The sequence below is a fragment of the Pavona decussata genome, unplaced genomic scaffold, assembly GCF_977016875.1.
Source record: "Pavona decussata unplaced genomic scaffold, jaPavDecu1.1 SCAFFOLD_176, whole genome shotgun sequence".
NCBI lineage: Eukaryota > Metazoa > Cnidaria > Anthozoa > Scleractinia > Agariciidae > Pavona > Pavona decussata.
Genome location: NW_028145587.1, coordinates 301,137 through 317,084, shown reverse-complemented (window position 1 = coordinate 317,084; position 15,948 = coordinate 301,137). Strand labels below are relative to the sequence as shown.

Below are 15,948 nucleotides of genomic sequence, written 5' to 3'. Positions count from 1 at the left end.
TTCAAACTGGAAATTAACCCAAAGGACTCACCTTCTGTAGGCTGGAATATAATACAGTCCCCCGGTTTCAACAGAAGCACATGGCTAGCATTAACCCTAATCTTCCGAAGAACGCCATTACCGCTCTGTTTAAATTTCCAAACCCCGAACCTCTTATTGGGTGCTTCCGTGATTGCCAAACCAGGTTCTCTGTTATCGGGATCCACTACAAGAGGCATTGTTCCTCTGATACGAAGCACTTCTCCTGCTGCCATTCGTTCGAACAATTCTTTACCCCTCCTTCTTCGGATATATATGTCCACATCCAGTTGGCTCGTTCTGGTTAGCACGGAAACATCTATGCATTTTCCATTGATATCGCTCGCGTTCTCCGGAACCGGTGGAAAGTAAACAAAGCCTTTACCCTTGGCCAGGTGAAGAGTAGGCCGATCGTTCACGGGTCGAATCCACACGGTAAGATTGCGCTTTCTCTTTCCTACACTACACTCTCCTTTACCGGGCGCTTTGCACGAGTCCTTTGAAGACACAAAAAGAGACACAAATAAACTTTTCACTTGGGAGGAAGGCAAGAGGCAAATAAAGAAATTGGAGTCTGGCTCCATATGTTCCCTGCGTTAAATGAAAAAAGATAAAATCGATCACAGTTGTTGGGAACAAGACGCGCAGCCAATCTTGGAATTCGTAGTGAGTGGGGCGATTTCAAACGTAATGCCGGGTACAGTAATTGCACGACTAGACTTTTCACAGTCCCGTATTTTTACGTGGGATTTTCGAGACTCGTGCGCTTAGATCGAATTCCCGCCATCTTGGTTTATAACGGTAAAGGCAACCTGGGGAGAGTGTATAAACTACCGAGGCGGGAGTGGGGAGGCAGCGGGAAAAGAAACGCTTTACGGGACACTGATAAGGACAGTACGTCAAACCTCTTTATTACGGACACCAAGGGGACAGGAATAGGTGTCCGGATTATAGAGGTGACCGTTTTAGAGAGGAAGACTTTATATGGATTTCGGTCTCTCGGGGACCAAGTGAATTGTCCGTAATAGAGAGGTGTCCGTATTATAGAGGTGTCCGTAAGGAGAGGTTCCATGTACATGAAACTGATGGAAGGTAGGGACTGAATAGGTAGACACTTGTACGGGTGTAACACACGGACAACAAGGAAACATTGTAAAGTGACGAGCACGTACCGTTCTAAATTTAACAAGTCGGTTTTAGCAGCAAAGAGGAAAAATAAACATCAAATTGAAAGTAATACGTATGATTTATAATTAATGAAGAGAAAACAAGGGAAATGACCATCGTGAAGGAGGTTTAGACGTGTGATCTCAATTATCACAACAATTTGCTAAACTTTTGCTTTGAATTTCTCCAAGTATTATTAATGGTTTAAGAAGCTAAATCAAACACTTGAAAGAGTGTATTATCCGATTTTCAAACAGTTCCAACTTTGCAACTAAGTCCGATGGCCGAGCCTTAATTATTCAAAATGGCCGCCGATCCCATCAACAGCGAAGGTCAACTTCTATTCGTGTTTTTTTTGTTGTTGTTGTTTGTTTGTTTGTTTATTTTGTTGTTGTTTTTTTTTTGTTTTTTTTTTTGTCTTTTGTCATAATATATGTGATCAATCCTATGTTGAACTTACCGCGTTGAAGTTAGGTTCCTGAGGAGCTGGAGCCTTGCACGCCGGAGCCACTGTAACGGTAACACGACCAGCCAAGTTCACAGCTGGGAAGAAAGATATTAACGTGTCCGGACTGAAGAACCATCGCAGAGGTATATCCACGGGAAATCTTGCTAATGGAAGAAACTGTTTCAGCCGAACTGTAGAAGAAAAATCCGTACAGAAAGCGGTTATTCACCAATCCATGTTACGCCGCTGGTGGGAAGGGACGCGGGGGAAAGGTAGAGGATTTAACTGCAATTATGTGTACCGTTCTGGGGACGTTCTAACAAATTTTAAAGACATTTTAAAGACTCTCCTAACCATCAACAAATGCCCTGTAATGGGACACTTTTTCCACACCCCCTCCCCCGACCTGCGGCTTAACATTGATAGGTGCATAACAATCAAAACCTTGCATTGAGCGGTCATCCGCTATTTCGTAAAGTCCCAAGACTTACATCATAAAAGGAGAATATACCAATATACATGGAGGAAGGCCATAGTGGTAATCACATTCAGTAATTCCTTCTCACAAATTACAAAGACTGAAATGTGGAACACGCTCAGTTGTGGTCACGAGTCTTCTTTCCAGTCAATTTATTTCGTTATTCGCTGAAGTTTTGTTAACCCGGCCAATAGTTCAGTATGAAAGTATGTAAAGCGAGGCTAAGTGTAAAATTTTTATTATGAAAATTAGTTTTTATTCATACGCAAACGAACTAATTTTCACATGAAAAGCTTTGCACTTAGCCTAGCCATAGTTAATTGAGGGACTGGTTAGGAAACCTTGCCATGAAAACAATGGTGCTGCAATTTATGTTGGAAGGGCCGCGACCGTGCACAATCCTTTGTTTTAACGTTCACACCACAGTTGAATATCTTAACAAAAACGTTTCGATTGGTCAGTTGCTCCAACACATTCCAAATTCTATTGTTGTTTGTGCAGGGTCAAGGCCAACAAAGCAAATGAAAACATATATAACAAAGACGTTTGTCAGGTTTCATAACTATTGCCTTTAATTAACTATGGCCTAGTTTTCACTATGAGGTTCCCAACTACTCAGAAGTGGCCTGTTGTATCTGTGTTTAACGGTCAGTCTGTAGTATTATAGTAAGGTTTGACTCTACAGTAGTATGCTGTATAAGACCAGTGAAAAGATACCCTTACGCAGTTAAACAGGTTTCCCACCGAGTGTTAAAAGTGATTTGTGTTTCATCTGGTTTGTTTTGTTACTCTCGGAGATAAGTTGAAAAAATAATTCTCCAATTCATGATTCTGAAGAGAAAACAAAGAAAATCACTACCGTGAAGGACGTTGGGAAACGTGGTCTTAATTATCATAACATTTAGTGAACTTTTGCTTTGATTTTCTCCAAGAATTATCAATGGTTTGAGAAGCTATATCAAACACTCGAAAGTGTGTTTCATCCTATTTCAAACACCTCGACGTTGATTGAAAAGACTCGGCCTCGCCCCGTTTCTTCAACCCACGTCTCGGTGTTTGGAACCCCCGGTGAAGCACTCACCTTCGTTTTTGACAAATTACTGGAAATCGACAGTTAAAGCGAGCTTTGAAAATACCCACGAATTTGATCATGATCTGGCCTAGAAGGAAACAGTTTTCGACGAACTATATATATGTAATCCCACGTTTCACTGTTTCAAAACTCTAGCTTTAATACAATCGGAGTTATGGAGGGGCTTAAAGTTCCCCTAGTCTTTAAACGCCAAAAAATCGTCCAGTCACAAAAGTTATCATTTACCTTTGTTTGGAGGATCGGTGCCTAACATGACCACTCCCAGCTGCTTTCCTTCTAACCGCTTCACAGCTTGGTTGTATCTTAATCTGAATCCTCTGGGCACTCGGCAGAACAGTGATTCATTCACTTCTAACACACTACAGTTCATAGGATTGCTTATAACCGTAACGAATCTGGAGAACTGCGGAGAAAAAAAGGAAAAAAGTTTACCTCATGCATCTCACGCAGCCACGGCTACACGAACGATTTCCCTGGCGATGCAATTTTGTTTTTGATTGTCACCTCGCCAGCGCGAGGCAAAAACCGCCAAAAGATCGAACAAAAATCGCGCAAGAATTCAACAAAAGTGCAGCCTTGTTGCGTCGCCCGCGGGAGAGTGTCTCCAAGTTCAATTTTTGGCCTCGCTCTAGCGTTGCGAAATATTCTAAAAATTGCGTTGCATATATCCATAACAGTTTTTCGGTCGGTCCACCCATTAATACACTTGTCGTGGATAGAGAAACCGAAACAACATGGGTTAAAGTATATAATATAGTACAAGGAAACAACAAGTCTAGCGCGCTAAATACTACACTACCACGCTCCTATATTTATTAGAAAAAGCGTATTAGTATGCACAATGAAAGGTTTCATAGTGATTAAATATTTCCCATTAGTCGCTTTTTTAGTTCTCTTCTTTTTGTTTCCGAGAAAAAAAAAGCGATAAACATCAAACTAAAAAATGTATATATATAAAAATATTTCTATCATGAATAAAATTAAAAAACCCTCCATCTAATCTCGTACCCAGATCTTCTCACTCTCCCGAAGATCTGGGTACAAGATTACCGTCTATCACTTATTCACCAGGCCCCAGTTGTTCAAAGAGCGGATAATTTTATCCACTGGATAGTTCACTATCTGGCAGATAAAATGTGTGCAAGATTTTCCCGATAGCCCTATAATTTGTGGATAGAATAGAAGCATATGTGAAATTCAAGTATGAGATTGTGTGGAAAACTTGCCAAAAGCATTAGTTGGAGTCAAGAGAGGATCAAGATCCTCTCTTGTTGGAGTACATTTGCTCCCGCTGGATAGTGACTTACCCAGTGGATAAAGTTATCTACTCTTTGAACATCTGGGTGCAGGGCAAAAATATAACATCAAATTTCTTTCACATAAACCACTCATCGACATACAGATCCTACTAAGAAGTATGCAAGATGTTTGTCACATGGACCTTGTGGATGGCCTAGCTCCCACGGGTAGAGCGTCCGAACTAGTAATCGGAAAGGTTCGAATCCTGTCGGGAGAACTCGGATTTTCTTTTTCGATCCGAGTATGCCTGTATCACTGTCTGGAAAAGATACCCCTACACATCATGACTCTTGCCTGTTCCTTGTTAGACGGACGATCCTCCTGCACGATTATGCTCCGAGGGTTGACTGCAAGAACAAGACCAGCGGCACAGTGATCTAACTTCGGTAACAAAGCCATACCAACTGTTTCTCTGAACTCAGGCGAGTCGGGAATGTTGACGCATTGCCCATGCTCAGAATTAGCCGGGCTGGAGATAATGTCGAAAGACAAAAAGCCATGGGCGCACGACGAAAGCCTTTAAGGAACAAAAAAATATATTATTATTATTATTATTATTATTATTATTATTATTATTATTATTATTATTATTATTATTATTATTATTATTATTATTATTATTATTATTATTATTATTATTATTATTATTATTATTATTGCCCCCGCAGGGTTTTGGCCCAGAGGCCAAAACCCGAGGAGGCACCCTAGGATTCCCCGCGTATATACATATAAGGAATTTCAAAATAAAAGAAAGTAAGTACTGTAAGTAAATTTGTAGGTAGTATGCGAAAAAAATCTCGATTTGATCAAACTAGGCGCGCACGGTGGTCTCGGGTAATATTTCCGCAAGCGCGCAAGGTGGTGTCGGGTAGCTGTCATTCTGCAACCACGAGGTCTTCGAGCAGCGTTTGAAAGTCTTGCGAGCAAGAGTTTGCGTTATGTCGTCCTCTAGCAGCATTTCGAGTTCTTTCTAGCAGTGTTTCAAGGTCTTGAAACCACGAGTTCGCATTCCGTCATCATTTAGCAGCATTTTAACCACGAAGTCACGTTTGGCCATCTTCTGCATCTTTAGCAGCCTTTCAAACCACGAGTTCACATAATTATACATACAGTACGTTGCTGTTTCACAAAACAAAACTGTATGACTGTAATAGATTTCAATGTCAAATTTACAGAGAAATATGCTAACCAGTTACATGGATGTTAACTTCAATAAATATTCAAACGTTTCTTTTTTGAACATTCGTATGCACAGTATTTATATCCAGTAAAAACCATATACAGGTGTTAAACAGATCTTCAAAGGCGGGGGCAGCTCTAGTGAAAACTATTACTAGTTATTATTATTACTCTGAATAATTGACGCTTGTGTTTATTAAGGTAGTTGATCACCTCGAATCTAAGAAGAAAATAGTTCCGACTACAGAAAGTTAGCGCGAGGGAAGAAGATAAAGAAACGCTGCTGAATAATGTAGCCATCTCCAATGTATTTCTCAACTGGGTGGTGGCCACGCGCGATTTCACGTTCGTTTTAATGCCAGAAGGAGGCTACCAAAGTTGATATCGCGCTTTTCCTGCGAAGTTTTATTTGGACATATGCCGATTCAAGGAAACGTTAGGTTCTCTTGTTTTAATGCCTGGAAATTGACCACTCGCTCGCACCCTGCGTCATAAGACACATTATGACATCAACCAATCAGCGCGCTCTTTAGTTTTCGCGGAACACAACACTTGTGCATTTCGCGTGGAAAGAAAAGAAAGTTGCGCTATGGCCACGAACAAAGTGGTGCTTTCGATAGCTGTACTGGTAGTTTTGCTTATGTTACCAGATTTCATTGCTGATTTAGAAGGTAAGATTTTCTTTTGTTTGGAAAAGAAAATATAGTTTTTCTTTTTTCTTTTCTAAAAACTAACTAAAGGTAAAAAATTGCAAAATGAATTTTCCCTCGTTTTCAAACATTTTTGTTTTCGCTACGAATTTCACAGTTTTCATTCATTTCGTTCAGTAGAGCAATTAAAGGAATAACTCGGTTATCCCTTACAAGAAATAATTTGTATACCGACGACAAGTTTTGCAAGCGTTGTTATTGTTTGCGAAACAAACAATATTCAGTTGCCATGGTGGTGTTAACGAGCGCACGTTCCTTCCTATGAAGTTCACGCACTTTCACATGACGCAGATTTGCATGAAAACCCCTTCGCGAATCTTTCCAGGACAAACATCTGAAATCAGAAACATGTGCACCACAAAACAACATAAACTAATTTCACATATGTATACGTTTCGAGGCTTCTAACCATCAGTTTCGCAGTGCGCGAATAACACTGGAGCTTTAAATATCTCAAAATACATCTCTGGATTGCGTGCAGACAAGAAAACGAAGACTTCCCTTAAGGCAACTACATTGATGATTTCATAATTTGTTTCTTCTCCCCTTCAGACGAAAACGGATACATGTGAACAGGGGCTGAGTCCCCACCAAAACACGAACACGACACTAAAACGTTAACAATTAGACAATCAGCGCGCGAAAAATTTGACAGTTATTGCAAAAATGCGAGCTTTGACAATGCTATGATAAAATTCAACATCGATATGAGGACAGAACGCATACAAAACTGGCGTCAATTTTATTGCGCGTTTTTTTTTTTTTTTACTACAAAACGAATAGCTTTGAAATAATTGTAAAAATTTATTTTGTTGCTTGAAACAGTTGTACTTTCAATATTTATTGTGCCGTTCTTCAACAACTCGTTAACGTTTTTTACAAACCTTGCCCTCGCAATCAAATTCTCCGGTTGTAATAAAGTCGTCATTCAGCGCGCGCAGTGTAGAGTTGTTGTTCTATAGAGCGTGGTGCTACTAAAAGTAACAAAAGCCAAAATAAATAACAAACACGGGAAATGTTTTCCACAACAAGTAACCGCACTCTGTTAAACGCTGTCTTTTCTTTAATAGATAAATTGTCCAAGAATGGTAAAGACAAACTCCGAGCAGCGGTTGCTCTTTTTGTTCTCAGCTACCTTTTCACGCTTGTTTACATGTTGGTTTCATATCCTGTAAAAGTCCTTCTACGACGAAGGTGAGTTATGTATGCGCAGCATTTACACAGGTGAATTTGATGTGATTTTAGCTGCGATCTGTCCGATCTCTGTTGCTATTTTTCTATATTTTTTTGTGTGTGGTTGTTTTTTTTTTTTTACAGTGTAGTGTAAAGTGCAGCCAAAGGTTGCGTTTCCTTGCCACCAGATATTAATTAAATAAAATCCCACAAGACAGGCGATACCCAGGTATTCATATCGAATTGAATGTACTAAAGTTACAATATTGAAGAAAAGACAAATGAAAATTCCCCTTCCACCGAAATCAGCGATGAGTTCACGCTAAAACCAGTCATGCCCCAAAACGCGCCATGTTTTTCGTCATTAAAATGAGGGGAGGGATGGTCTTAATTATTCATTCAAAGTGTCCACGATATCTTACCACTGCGCCTAAACTGAGTGATGTCTACTGCCGGACTTGAAAGGAAAGTGAATCTTACCAAAAGCAAAAGATAATTTTATAACGCGCTTGGTCAAACTCGATATAAAAGCTGATTATTTTTTTCTCTGGCTTTACATTTCCAGACAAATTCGGTTAGACAAGGAACTTGCTGAACGTTTGGACGCGAAATACAAAAAGCCGGTATGGAGGCCAAAGAAGAGAAAGAGGAGACGCAAATGGTACGGATGGTAACAGGATGTTGAGCTATTTCTACTGGAAATAAACATTTTTTGAATCTGTCCTTGAAATAAACACTGCGTTCTAATTTTACGGCATGTAACGGCTAACGATTTTCTGAATAAAGTTCTTGGTTGTGTTTTTTGTCCGTTTTCTTGGTTGTTCCTCGTCCCCTGGCCGCTCCCGAGCTTATGATGCATGTGGACTGGACAAACAATAACCTTCAGTGAAACGAAATTGTGCATAAAAAATTTTCCACGCAGACAATGTCTGTTCCGAGAAGCGAACACAGTTTTCCGAGAGCAAATAAATGTTATTGTATTTATATTCCTTCAACCATTTCACCCTAAACGCGCGTAACCGTATGATGTTGACTTTACATGCACCGAGAAGTATGTCGAAGTACCCCTCTGTTCCAACAGCAAAACGCCCTTCCATCTTGATATTTCAAGAAGTCTTTCTATGATGAAGCCACCAAGTTTTGGACACTAGGGATATCACTTGTGCAATAGAGCGGTTTTCAGCTGAGTGTCGTCAAAACAAAACCAAAGTAATTATTCTGACCAATTGCAAAAGACGCAAACAGCGCAATGAACTACTTGTAATAACAATTCGAAGACATGCAATACATGTAACCGGCACAGAGCATTTGAAAACGCGTGCGAGCGAGTCACGATTGTTTTAGTTCTCATTGGTTGAAAAAGTTACGCGAGTTTTGTTAACCAATCACATCGCGCAGTAAAACAAACCCAAATGAAAAACCGCTCTATCTGGCATTTAGCTGATGTAAATTGTGTTATTCGACGTATTTTGATCAACCACCGCAACCAAGCAAAAATATTTGATGGATATATAATGGAACATGTCCCTAATATTCCGGAATCAGAGTATCTAAAAACCTCCTCAAATTTCTCTAGAAAAAAGATAGAAGAAGTGGTTATTGTTTTAGTTTAATTGGGAGGAGGTCGAGCAAAAAATTACCTTTAGGGCCGGTTACTAAGATGCTTCTTATTTTTATGTTGATGAATACGTGCACTCTTCACCGAAAATAGAAGGTACGGGAAGCGGCACTCTACACTCTTTAGACTTTCTTTTAGTTAAATGCTCCTTTTTTTCTGGTACAGGGGGTCGCCACAACCTCAATTCTCCATTTCCCCCCCTCCCTCACCCCCTGAACTTTTTGCTTGGTATTTTTCACTACCCGAGAAAAAATTCCTGAGCTCCATTTTGGGGGCAAACGTATTTCGAACCATAAATATGGGCCAGCACCTTTTTTTTCGCTTTTTTAAGCCTATAGGTATTGGCATTGCTCAGTTAATTTCTCACTTCTCAGGCTATGTCCACACTATGCTGGATAGCATTTTATGCCGTTGTGAAAAATACTCCGGCCTGGTGTGAACAGACGTCATCTTTCCACTATAATCCAATCCTAGCTCCTCGTTGTTGACTTCCGTTTCGGTTGGATTCTCTGTTCACACTACTCAAGAAAGTGTTGTGAAAAAACTGTCCCCGACATGTGACCATTCACTTTAAAGACCCTTTAAAGACCGAAACAGCGCAGTATCGCCCCGGCACAAAAATCGATCCGAAATCAGCGTTTTGTGCGGAACGAAAGCCCTATCCGATATGTTTCTGGTGCCGGCACAAGAGCTATCCGGTCTAGTGTACATATAGCCATAGCCTCAGTTTCTTGGCCCACCTTAAAATGCTCTCAGTTGAAACCACTGGCATTCGACCACGCCCACAGCCCTTGTATTCCTTCCAGTCTCCCTGTTGTAACTTAAGCTTCAAGTCGTACCCAACTTCCTTGGTTGCTAGCAGGCCCACGAAACGTGAAACCCTCTGGTTAGGTGCAAACAGTTTTTTGAGGGGTTCACCAGCCCACAGCATTCGTAGCTCGGGGTCCGAAGCATTACACAACGAACTGCGATTAGCTGGTCGGGTTGGTCGGGTTGGTCGGGTTGGTCGGGTTGGTCGGGTTGGTCCAGTTGGTCGGGTTGGTCGGGTTGGTCCGGTTGGTCGGGTTGGTCCGGTTGGTCGGGTTGGTCGTGTTGATCGGGTTGGTCGTGTTGATCGGGTTGGTCGGGTTGGTCCGGTTGGTCGGGTTGGTCCGGTTGGTCGGGTTGGTCGTGTTGATCGGGTTGGTCGGGTTGGTCGTGTTGATCGGGTTGGTCGGGTTGGTCCGGTTGGTCGGGTTGGTCGTGTTGATCGGGTTGGTCGTGTTGATCGGGTTGGTCGGGTTGGTCCGGTTGGTCTGGTTGGTCCGGTTGGTCCGGTTGGTCGGGTTGGTCTGGTTGGTCGGGTTGGTCGGGTTGGTCTAGTTGGCATCGATAGAGGCCTGTCGCGTGTTGGTTTGGGGCGACTACTGCAGTTTCCCAACGGAACACATCTGAAATAAGAATGAAGAGTTTTACACAGATTACTATCAAAACTAAATCATAAGACAAGCAGACTGTAGCCACTGTCTCTGATAAGTGCTGGCGCTTGGCACAGTATCTTGATAACCTCTTTGATTCGCCTTCATTGGATATCAACTTCACTCAATGAGATCTTGACGCTGACTAAACATTGAATGTGACCATTTTTCGTTGCAATGGGGAGCAGGGATGGCGCAGTAGTGAGAGCACTCGCCCCCAACCAATGTGGCCCGGGTTCGATTCCCGGACTCGTCGTCAAATGTGGGTTAAGTTTGTTGTTGGTTTTCGTCCTTGCTCCGAGAAGTTTTTCGCCGGGTACTCCGGTTTTCCCCTCTCCTCAAAAACCAACACTTCAAACGTCAAACTTGAACATGTTTTCTGGCTGACAAACGTGACTTCAGGCTTATAAACGCTTTATTATTTTTATTTATACGGTGAATATAACAAGGCTCACCTTCCAAGGCGACGGCAGAACTCTTTCTCGTCTGGGCAAGAAGTCTTAGCGCGACAAGTACCGTTTGGCCGGTTCAAGAATTTTTCACATTTTCTTAAACCATCATCCAACCTCGCAGAAAAGGGAACAAGAACTTGGCACATGGCAGCCCAACCTGGTCACAGAAACAATTAAATATGTAAGCGTTTGATTTCACATTTGTTAAGAAATTAGACGGGTAAATTATTAGTTGCCTTGTAAGGGTGCGGGACAAAACTGGAAATTTAAATGAATTAGGAGGCTGTTTTTTGACATTTGTCCACGTCACGTCTCGTATCATTCCAGAGTCTTTAGTATAATTTACATGGATCTTAGGTCTTGTCAGTCTGTTTTTTTTAAGGATAAATAAAATTCAGGAGTAGCTCGAAATTTTTAGCGACTGTAATATTTCTATCGAAGGAACGAGTCATCGAAAGCTTAAACGTTTTTGCACGCAAAATAACATGACTTAAGCCAATGTTTTTTCTCATGTTTTTTATGCTGCATCAGTCATTTCCAGCAGGGCCCATCTCCTACTCTGGCCTGGCCTCCCTCGCAAACGCGTGACGAGTCAAAAGAGTGTCCCAAAGGGATACTAACTCTCACCCTGTAGAAGACTAGTTCTACTAGTCAAGATATCGGTCTACAAAAAATCTGCCCTGCCATCTATCCGTTGGACTAGCACTGAAATTGTAACTGCGTTTCTTTACTACTGGAATTGACTGATGCATTATGGAAAAACAAAAGCTAAGCTCTCTTTCCACTGTTCTCTCAAGTTCCATCCCTCACCACCCTGCCGGCACACCCCCCTCCCACCCCCGCTTTCGGCATAGTTTTAAATCAGGCCCAAAAGAAAACACCAGGAAGTAAACGTACCGGAACGGTTGGCAAACCCGCTGACAGAAAAGAAGTCGAACTTCTCAGGCTCTGTGCAGTTGGCACGTTTGGGAAGACACACGTGTCGGCGCTTACAGAAAACATCACCAGCATCATCACACTTTGTGTCATTGAGTTCAGGACGGCGGTCTCCTCTGTCTTCAGGATTCACACATTTCATTCGCGACATTGAGAAGTTGTGGCCTTCTGGGCAACACTGACCAAACGGCGAGCAAGTCTTGTCCTTACGTGCTAACCATTGGAGCATGACACGGAACGAACACGAGCCGTTTGGAGCCGGGCTACAACGAAAAGCTAACATCGTCACACTGGTGTTTGTCTTTGGAATGATTTATCCGTCATTTTCAAACTAGCCCGTAGAACTGGCGTTATTTATTTGCGTTTCTTGTTTTGTTTTTTTTTTCAGGCGAGCGGAGGCAAGCGCGGGGCGCAAGTCACGCGTGACGGGAGTTTTCCCGCCCCGGCTCCCGTCGCCCGTGACTCGCGCTTGCCTCCGCTCGCGTGAAAAACGCAAAAAAAAATATAACGCCTGTTCTGCAAGTGTCTGAAAATTGAATGTTGTAACAGAGTTACAATACCATCTCTACTTAATGTTTAAACCTGTGTAATTAGTCAACTAAGGAATCCTTTTTATCTTAATTTTTATTGTCCACTGCTGTTTTCTTTAATTTGGTCATTTTTGGTCAACTGGTAGATTTGTGTTGGACCATCTGGGCACCCCAAACTCTGCACACACACTTTTCCTTATTTGAATTTCTTTGTTTGGATTTTTTTTATAAATGTATTATTGTTCTGTTAACTGTAAATGTTAAATGCGTATATCAGTGTGAAAGCTTGAATAATCTTGCAAACTTAGTAAGTTCACTCTGCGAAAAGACTTTGGGTTGAGATTTCACATATAAAGGGCGCGGAAATCCATTGTCTATTCCTTTTGTTTTCCTAAACAAGTCTGGAAGAAATAAATGTAACCGATGCCAAGCGAGGGAAAAAATGCAAGTGATGTCAAGCGCGGGAAGCCATGTAGACGGTGTCTCAGCCAGGACAAGGGGCGGGAAAACTTGTAACTCGGAAGCTAAGGCCAAATGAAGGTTGTTATGATTTTGTTGCCGACTGGTTAAAAACAAAAAATAAATTAACACAACCATCTTTGAGATCTGCAAATTAGGAAGGAATTATACTTTCATAAGGGGAATAGTTGCCTGGAGGGGATTCTAAAATTCAGCGTTGGAGAACTTAAACAGGGAGGGTGGTATCTCAACTGAAATAATAGTTTATGACAGTCGTCTTCCAAGAAGACTTAACTGTATGGAATAATTCATTATGCAAAACCATGTATTTTCAACTTTGGCGAAAAATGTACATGTATTCAACTAACATCCTTATACTAACAATCGTTAGAAGATTACAGCAGTGTATAGACAACACACATTTGATGCAAAGCTTCAAACAGCATTAGCATAAACAAACCTCATAAAAATGCAGCAAAACCTGTCACCAGCTTCCCTTGAGTGGTTCATCTTCCAAGGCGGTCTGGTCAATCCCACTTTGCAAAACTGTTCATCCGCCCTACATTCCGCCGACAAGCGATCTTTAGGCACGCATCGCATCGAAAGTGGACAGAAAACGTGTCCATCACGGCATTTCCCTCCCCACGGCTTTTTGGTCCAGTTACTTCTTATTTTCTCCTCAAACTTGACCGGGTTATGTCTAAGGAGATGGCAATTGTTGTGATTGTTTTTGGCAAAGGACCGTGCCATAGAGGCGAGTTTCTGGCAGAACTCTTCGCCTTGGATGCAGTTTTTGTGCTCTTCGAAGCCAGTTTGATGACAGTGGGCTTCGCGAGACATGCATTGTTTTAGCCCGTTTAGAATGCTGGCGAGTAATGGCATTCTTAGCAGACAAAACGGAGACCAACCTACGGAACACAAAAGATAGTGTTGTAGAATGAACATACCAAGTGCGGAATGTCAGGGTTTGCTTCACTTTTCTTGCCGGTTATGGTCTTAATCGAGCAAAAATTGATCAAAGACCTAAAATGTATTCCGCTTTTTCCCTTCTAACCCTTTCCAGCCTAAGTTTTCTTGGCCTAATTTTCTAGAACGGCAAATAAAAACACAATGCTGAAGTCTGGTGTACCACTTAAAAGTCCTGATGAGTGAAAATCATTTCTCATAATCAAGATAACTGAAGGAAATCAGGTGTTCGACAGAAATGGTTTTCAAACAAAAAGAAATTAAAAACTGCAACATTTCACTGATGGCATACGTGATAGGTCCACTCCCCAGCTTTTTACAATGCATTGAACCACCTGAGATATGTCAGAGTCCGTAAGCGCATTAAATTAAAAAATTCGAAAAATTGTAGGGGTTGTTTAAACCACATCATAGGGACCAGGGGTATTCCAAGACCAGGTTGCTGACAAATTTTCACTGCAATTGATCGATATTGACCTTGGCTTGTAAAGCAATAAGATTAATAAATGATAATGAATGTGGGCAAAAGTTTACCTGATTTTGTCAAGTTACGCAGAGCTTCGTCTCCGATTTTCCCTACGAAACACAAATACGACATTGCTCGATCAAAATGATTGAGAAGTCAGCTTCCAGTTCGGAAACAGATTAAACCTCTGAAAACGGTGTAAAATTCAACATAAACATGATAACCATTGTGTTGGACTGACGAGGGTGAACCACTAAACGTTATTGAAATAAGGTTCAAAAAAGAGATTTTCCAGAAGAAAAAAGTTTGCTATAAAGAGCAAATTTTATTAAGAGACCTTATAAAAAATTACGGAAGAATCTCTTTGACCGTGACTTACTTGGCTCAAGACTCAGTGCAGCTTGGCGCAGTGCCATACTCATGTTCGCTGATTGTGGGCAGCTCTCTTCCTTGGAACGACAGAAAATCTTACATCCAACGCAAAGACGCTTTGAGGGGCCGCAAAAAACCTTCGACGCCCAATGAATCAGCTCTTGTGTGCCACAGCCTCGCTCCTTTGGCCGGCAACCAAAGGTTGAAAGACAGAACTTTTCGCCTCGAGGGCACGCTTTTCCGAAGGGAAGAGCACTTTTGTTACTGGCTGCCAACACCTTGATCAGAGCTGGGTATGTACAAGGCATCGTTTGAGGAATGTGCGAGTTGATAAGGTAACAATACTTGTGTCCTTTGCTTGATTTACTTCCCCAGGGTGACCAGTGAGGTTCCGAAGAATTTCGTTCGTCTGAACGATTTCCGAGCCCGGCGGAGCAGTTTCTTCCCACGGGGATGCAACCGTCGCCCCTGAAAACAAAGCGGAAGGGACAGAATTTCGTACCCCTGGGGCATCGGAATTCCCTGGTGATGTTTCTCAACTCCCGTGCAAACCGCTGAGGATTCTCAGTCATCCTGCAGCACTTTCCATCCAAAGATTTCAGAAGCATGAAATTGCTGAGCGCCTTTTGGACGCAGGAAGCATAGCGTCTGCCACACTTGTCTTCATCTCTGCCACCAAATGACCTGTTTCTGTCATCTTCCCGTGCGTTCAAGATCGAATGGTTGAAAGACCTACGCACCATTCTCCTCAATCGGGTCTCATTCAGAACGCGTCTAAGATCGCTTCCGTCAAAGTCGTGTCCACGATCCCGAGACTCGCGGGACGAGAACGGGTTGTCATCGCTATCTTCGCGGGACACGTCGCGGCGATCTCCACCACGTTCGGGATTTGGACTGCTGTCATTTTTGCGATTTCCGTTGTTCGGTTGCCTGCCATCGAGCCCACCTTCGCGGGAAAAGAGGCTGCTATTTCTGCCCGAACATCCCTTTCCAGGAGTGCAATTCAATGCGTATGCAATTGGTGGGCCGCAAAGCGTCTTGTTTCCACTACAAGCTTGGAGGCCGCATCTGAACTCAAAGCGAGGGACGCAACCACCGGTGTCCCGGCAGTGAACCTAAATATCAGA

General features: G+C 42.2%; 2 protein-coding genes across 2 annotated transcripts in view; one reads left to right on the top strand and one right to left on the bottom strand.

Annotated features, from left to right (window-relative positions):
* Nucleotides 1-15,948, bottom strand: part of LOC146463426 (uncharacterized) — a 52,173-nt gene that overhangs the window by 32,513 nt on the left and 3,712 nt on the right. The window contains exons 3-12 of the mRNA XM_085084421.1: nt 14,829-15,936; nt 14,518-14,559; nt 13,478-13,925; nt 11,990-12,291; nt 11,096-11,249; nt 9,924-10,613; nt 4,798-5,020; nt 3,430-3,607; nt 1,646-1,824; nt 32-515 (exon numbers count right to left, since the gene is read on the bottom strand). Of these exons, the coding sequence (XP_084940547.1) occupies nt 32-515; nt 1,646-1,824; nt 3,430-3,607; nt 4,798-5,020; nt 9,924-10,613; nt 11,096-11,249; nt 11,990-12,291; nt 13,478-13,925; nt 14,518-14,559; nt 14,829-15,936 (3,808 nt within the window). The remainder of the gene's footprint in view (nt 1-31; nt 516-1,645; nt 1,825-3,429; nt 3,608-4,797; nt 5,021-9,923; nt 10,614-11,095; nt 11,250-11,989; nt 12,292-13,477; nt 13,926-14,517; nt 14,560-14,828; nt 15,937-15,948) is intronic.
* On the top strand, nt 6,203-8,368 carry LOC146463427 (uncharacterized). The gene is made up of 3 exons (XM_085084420.1): nt 6,203-6,353; nt 7,463-7,586; nt 8,131-8,368. The coding sequence occupies exons 1-3, from the start codon at nt 6,272-6,274 to the stop codon at nt 8,237-8,239; spliced, it is 315 nt and encodes a 104-aa protein (XP_084940546.1). The 5' UTR covers nt 6,203-6,271; the 3' UTR covers nt 8,240-8,368.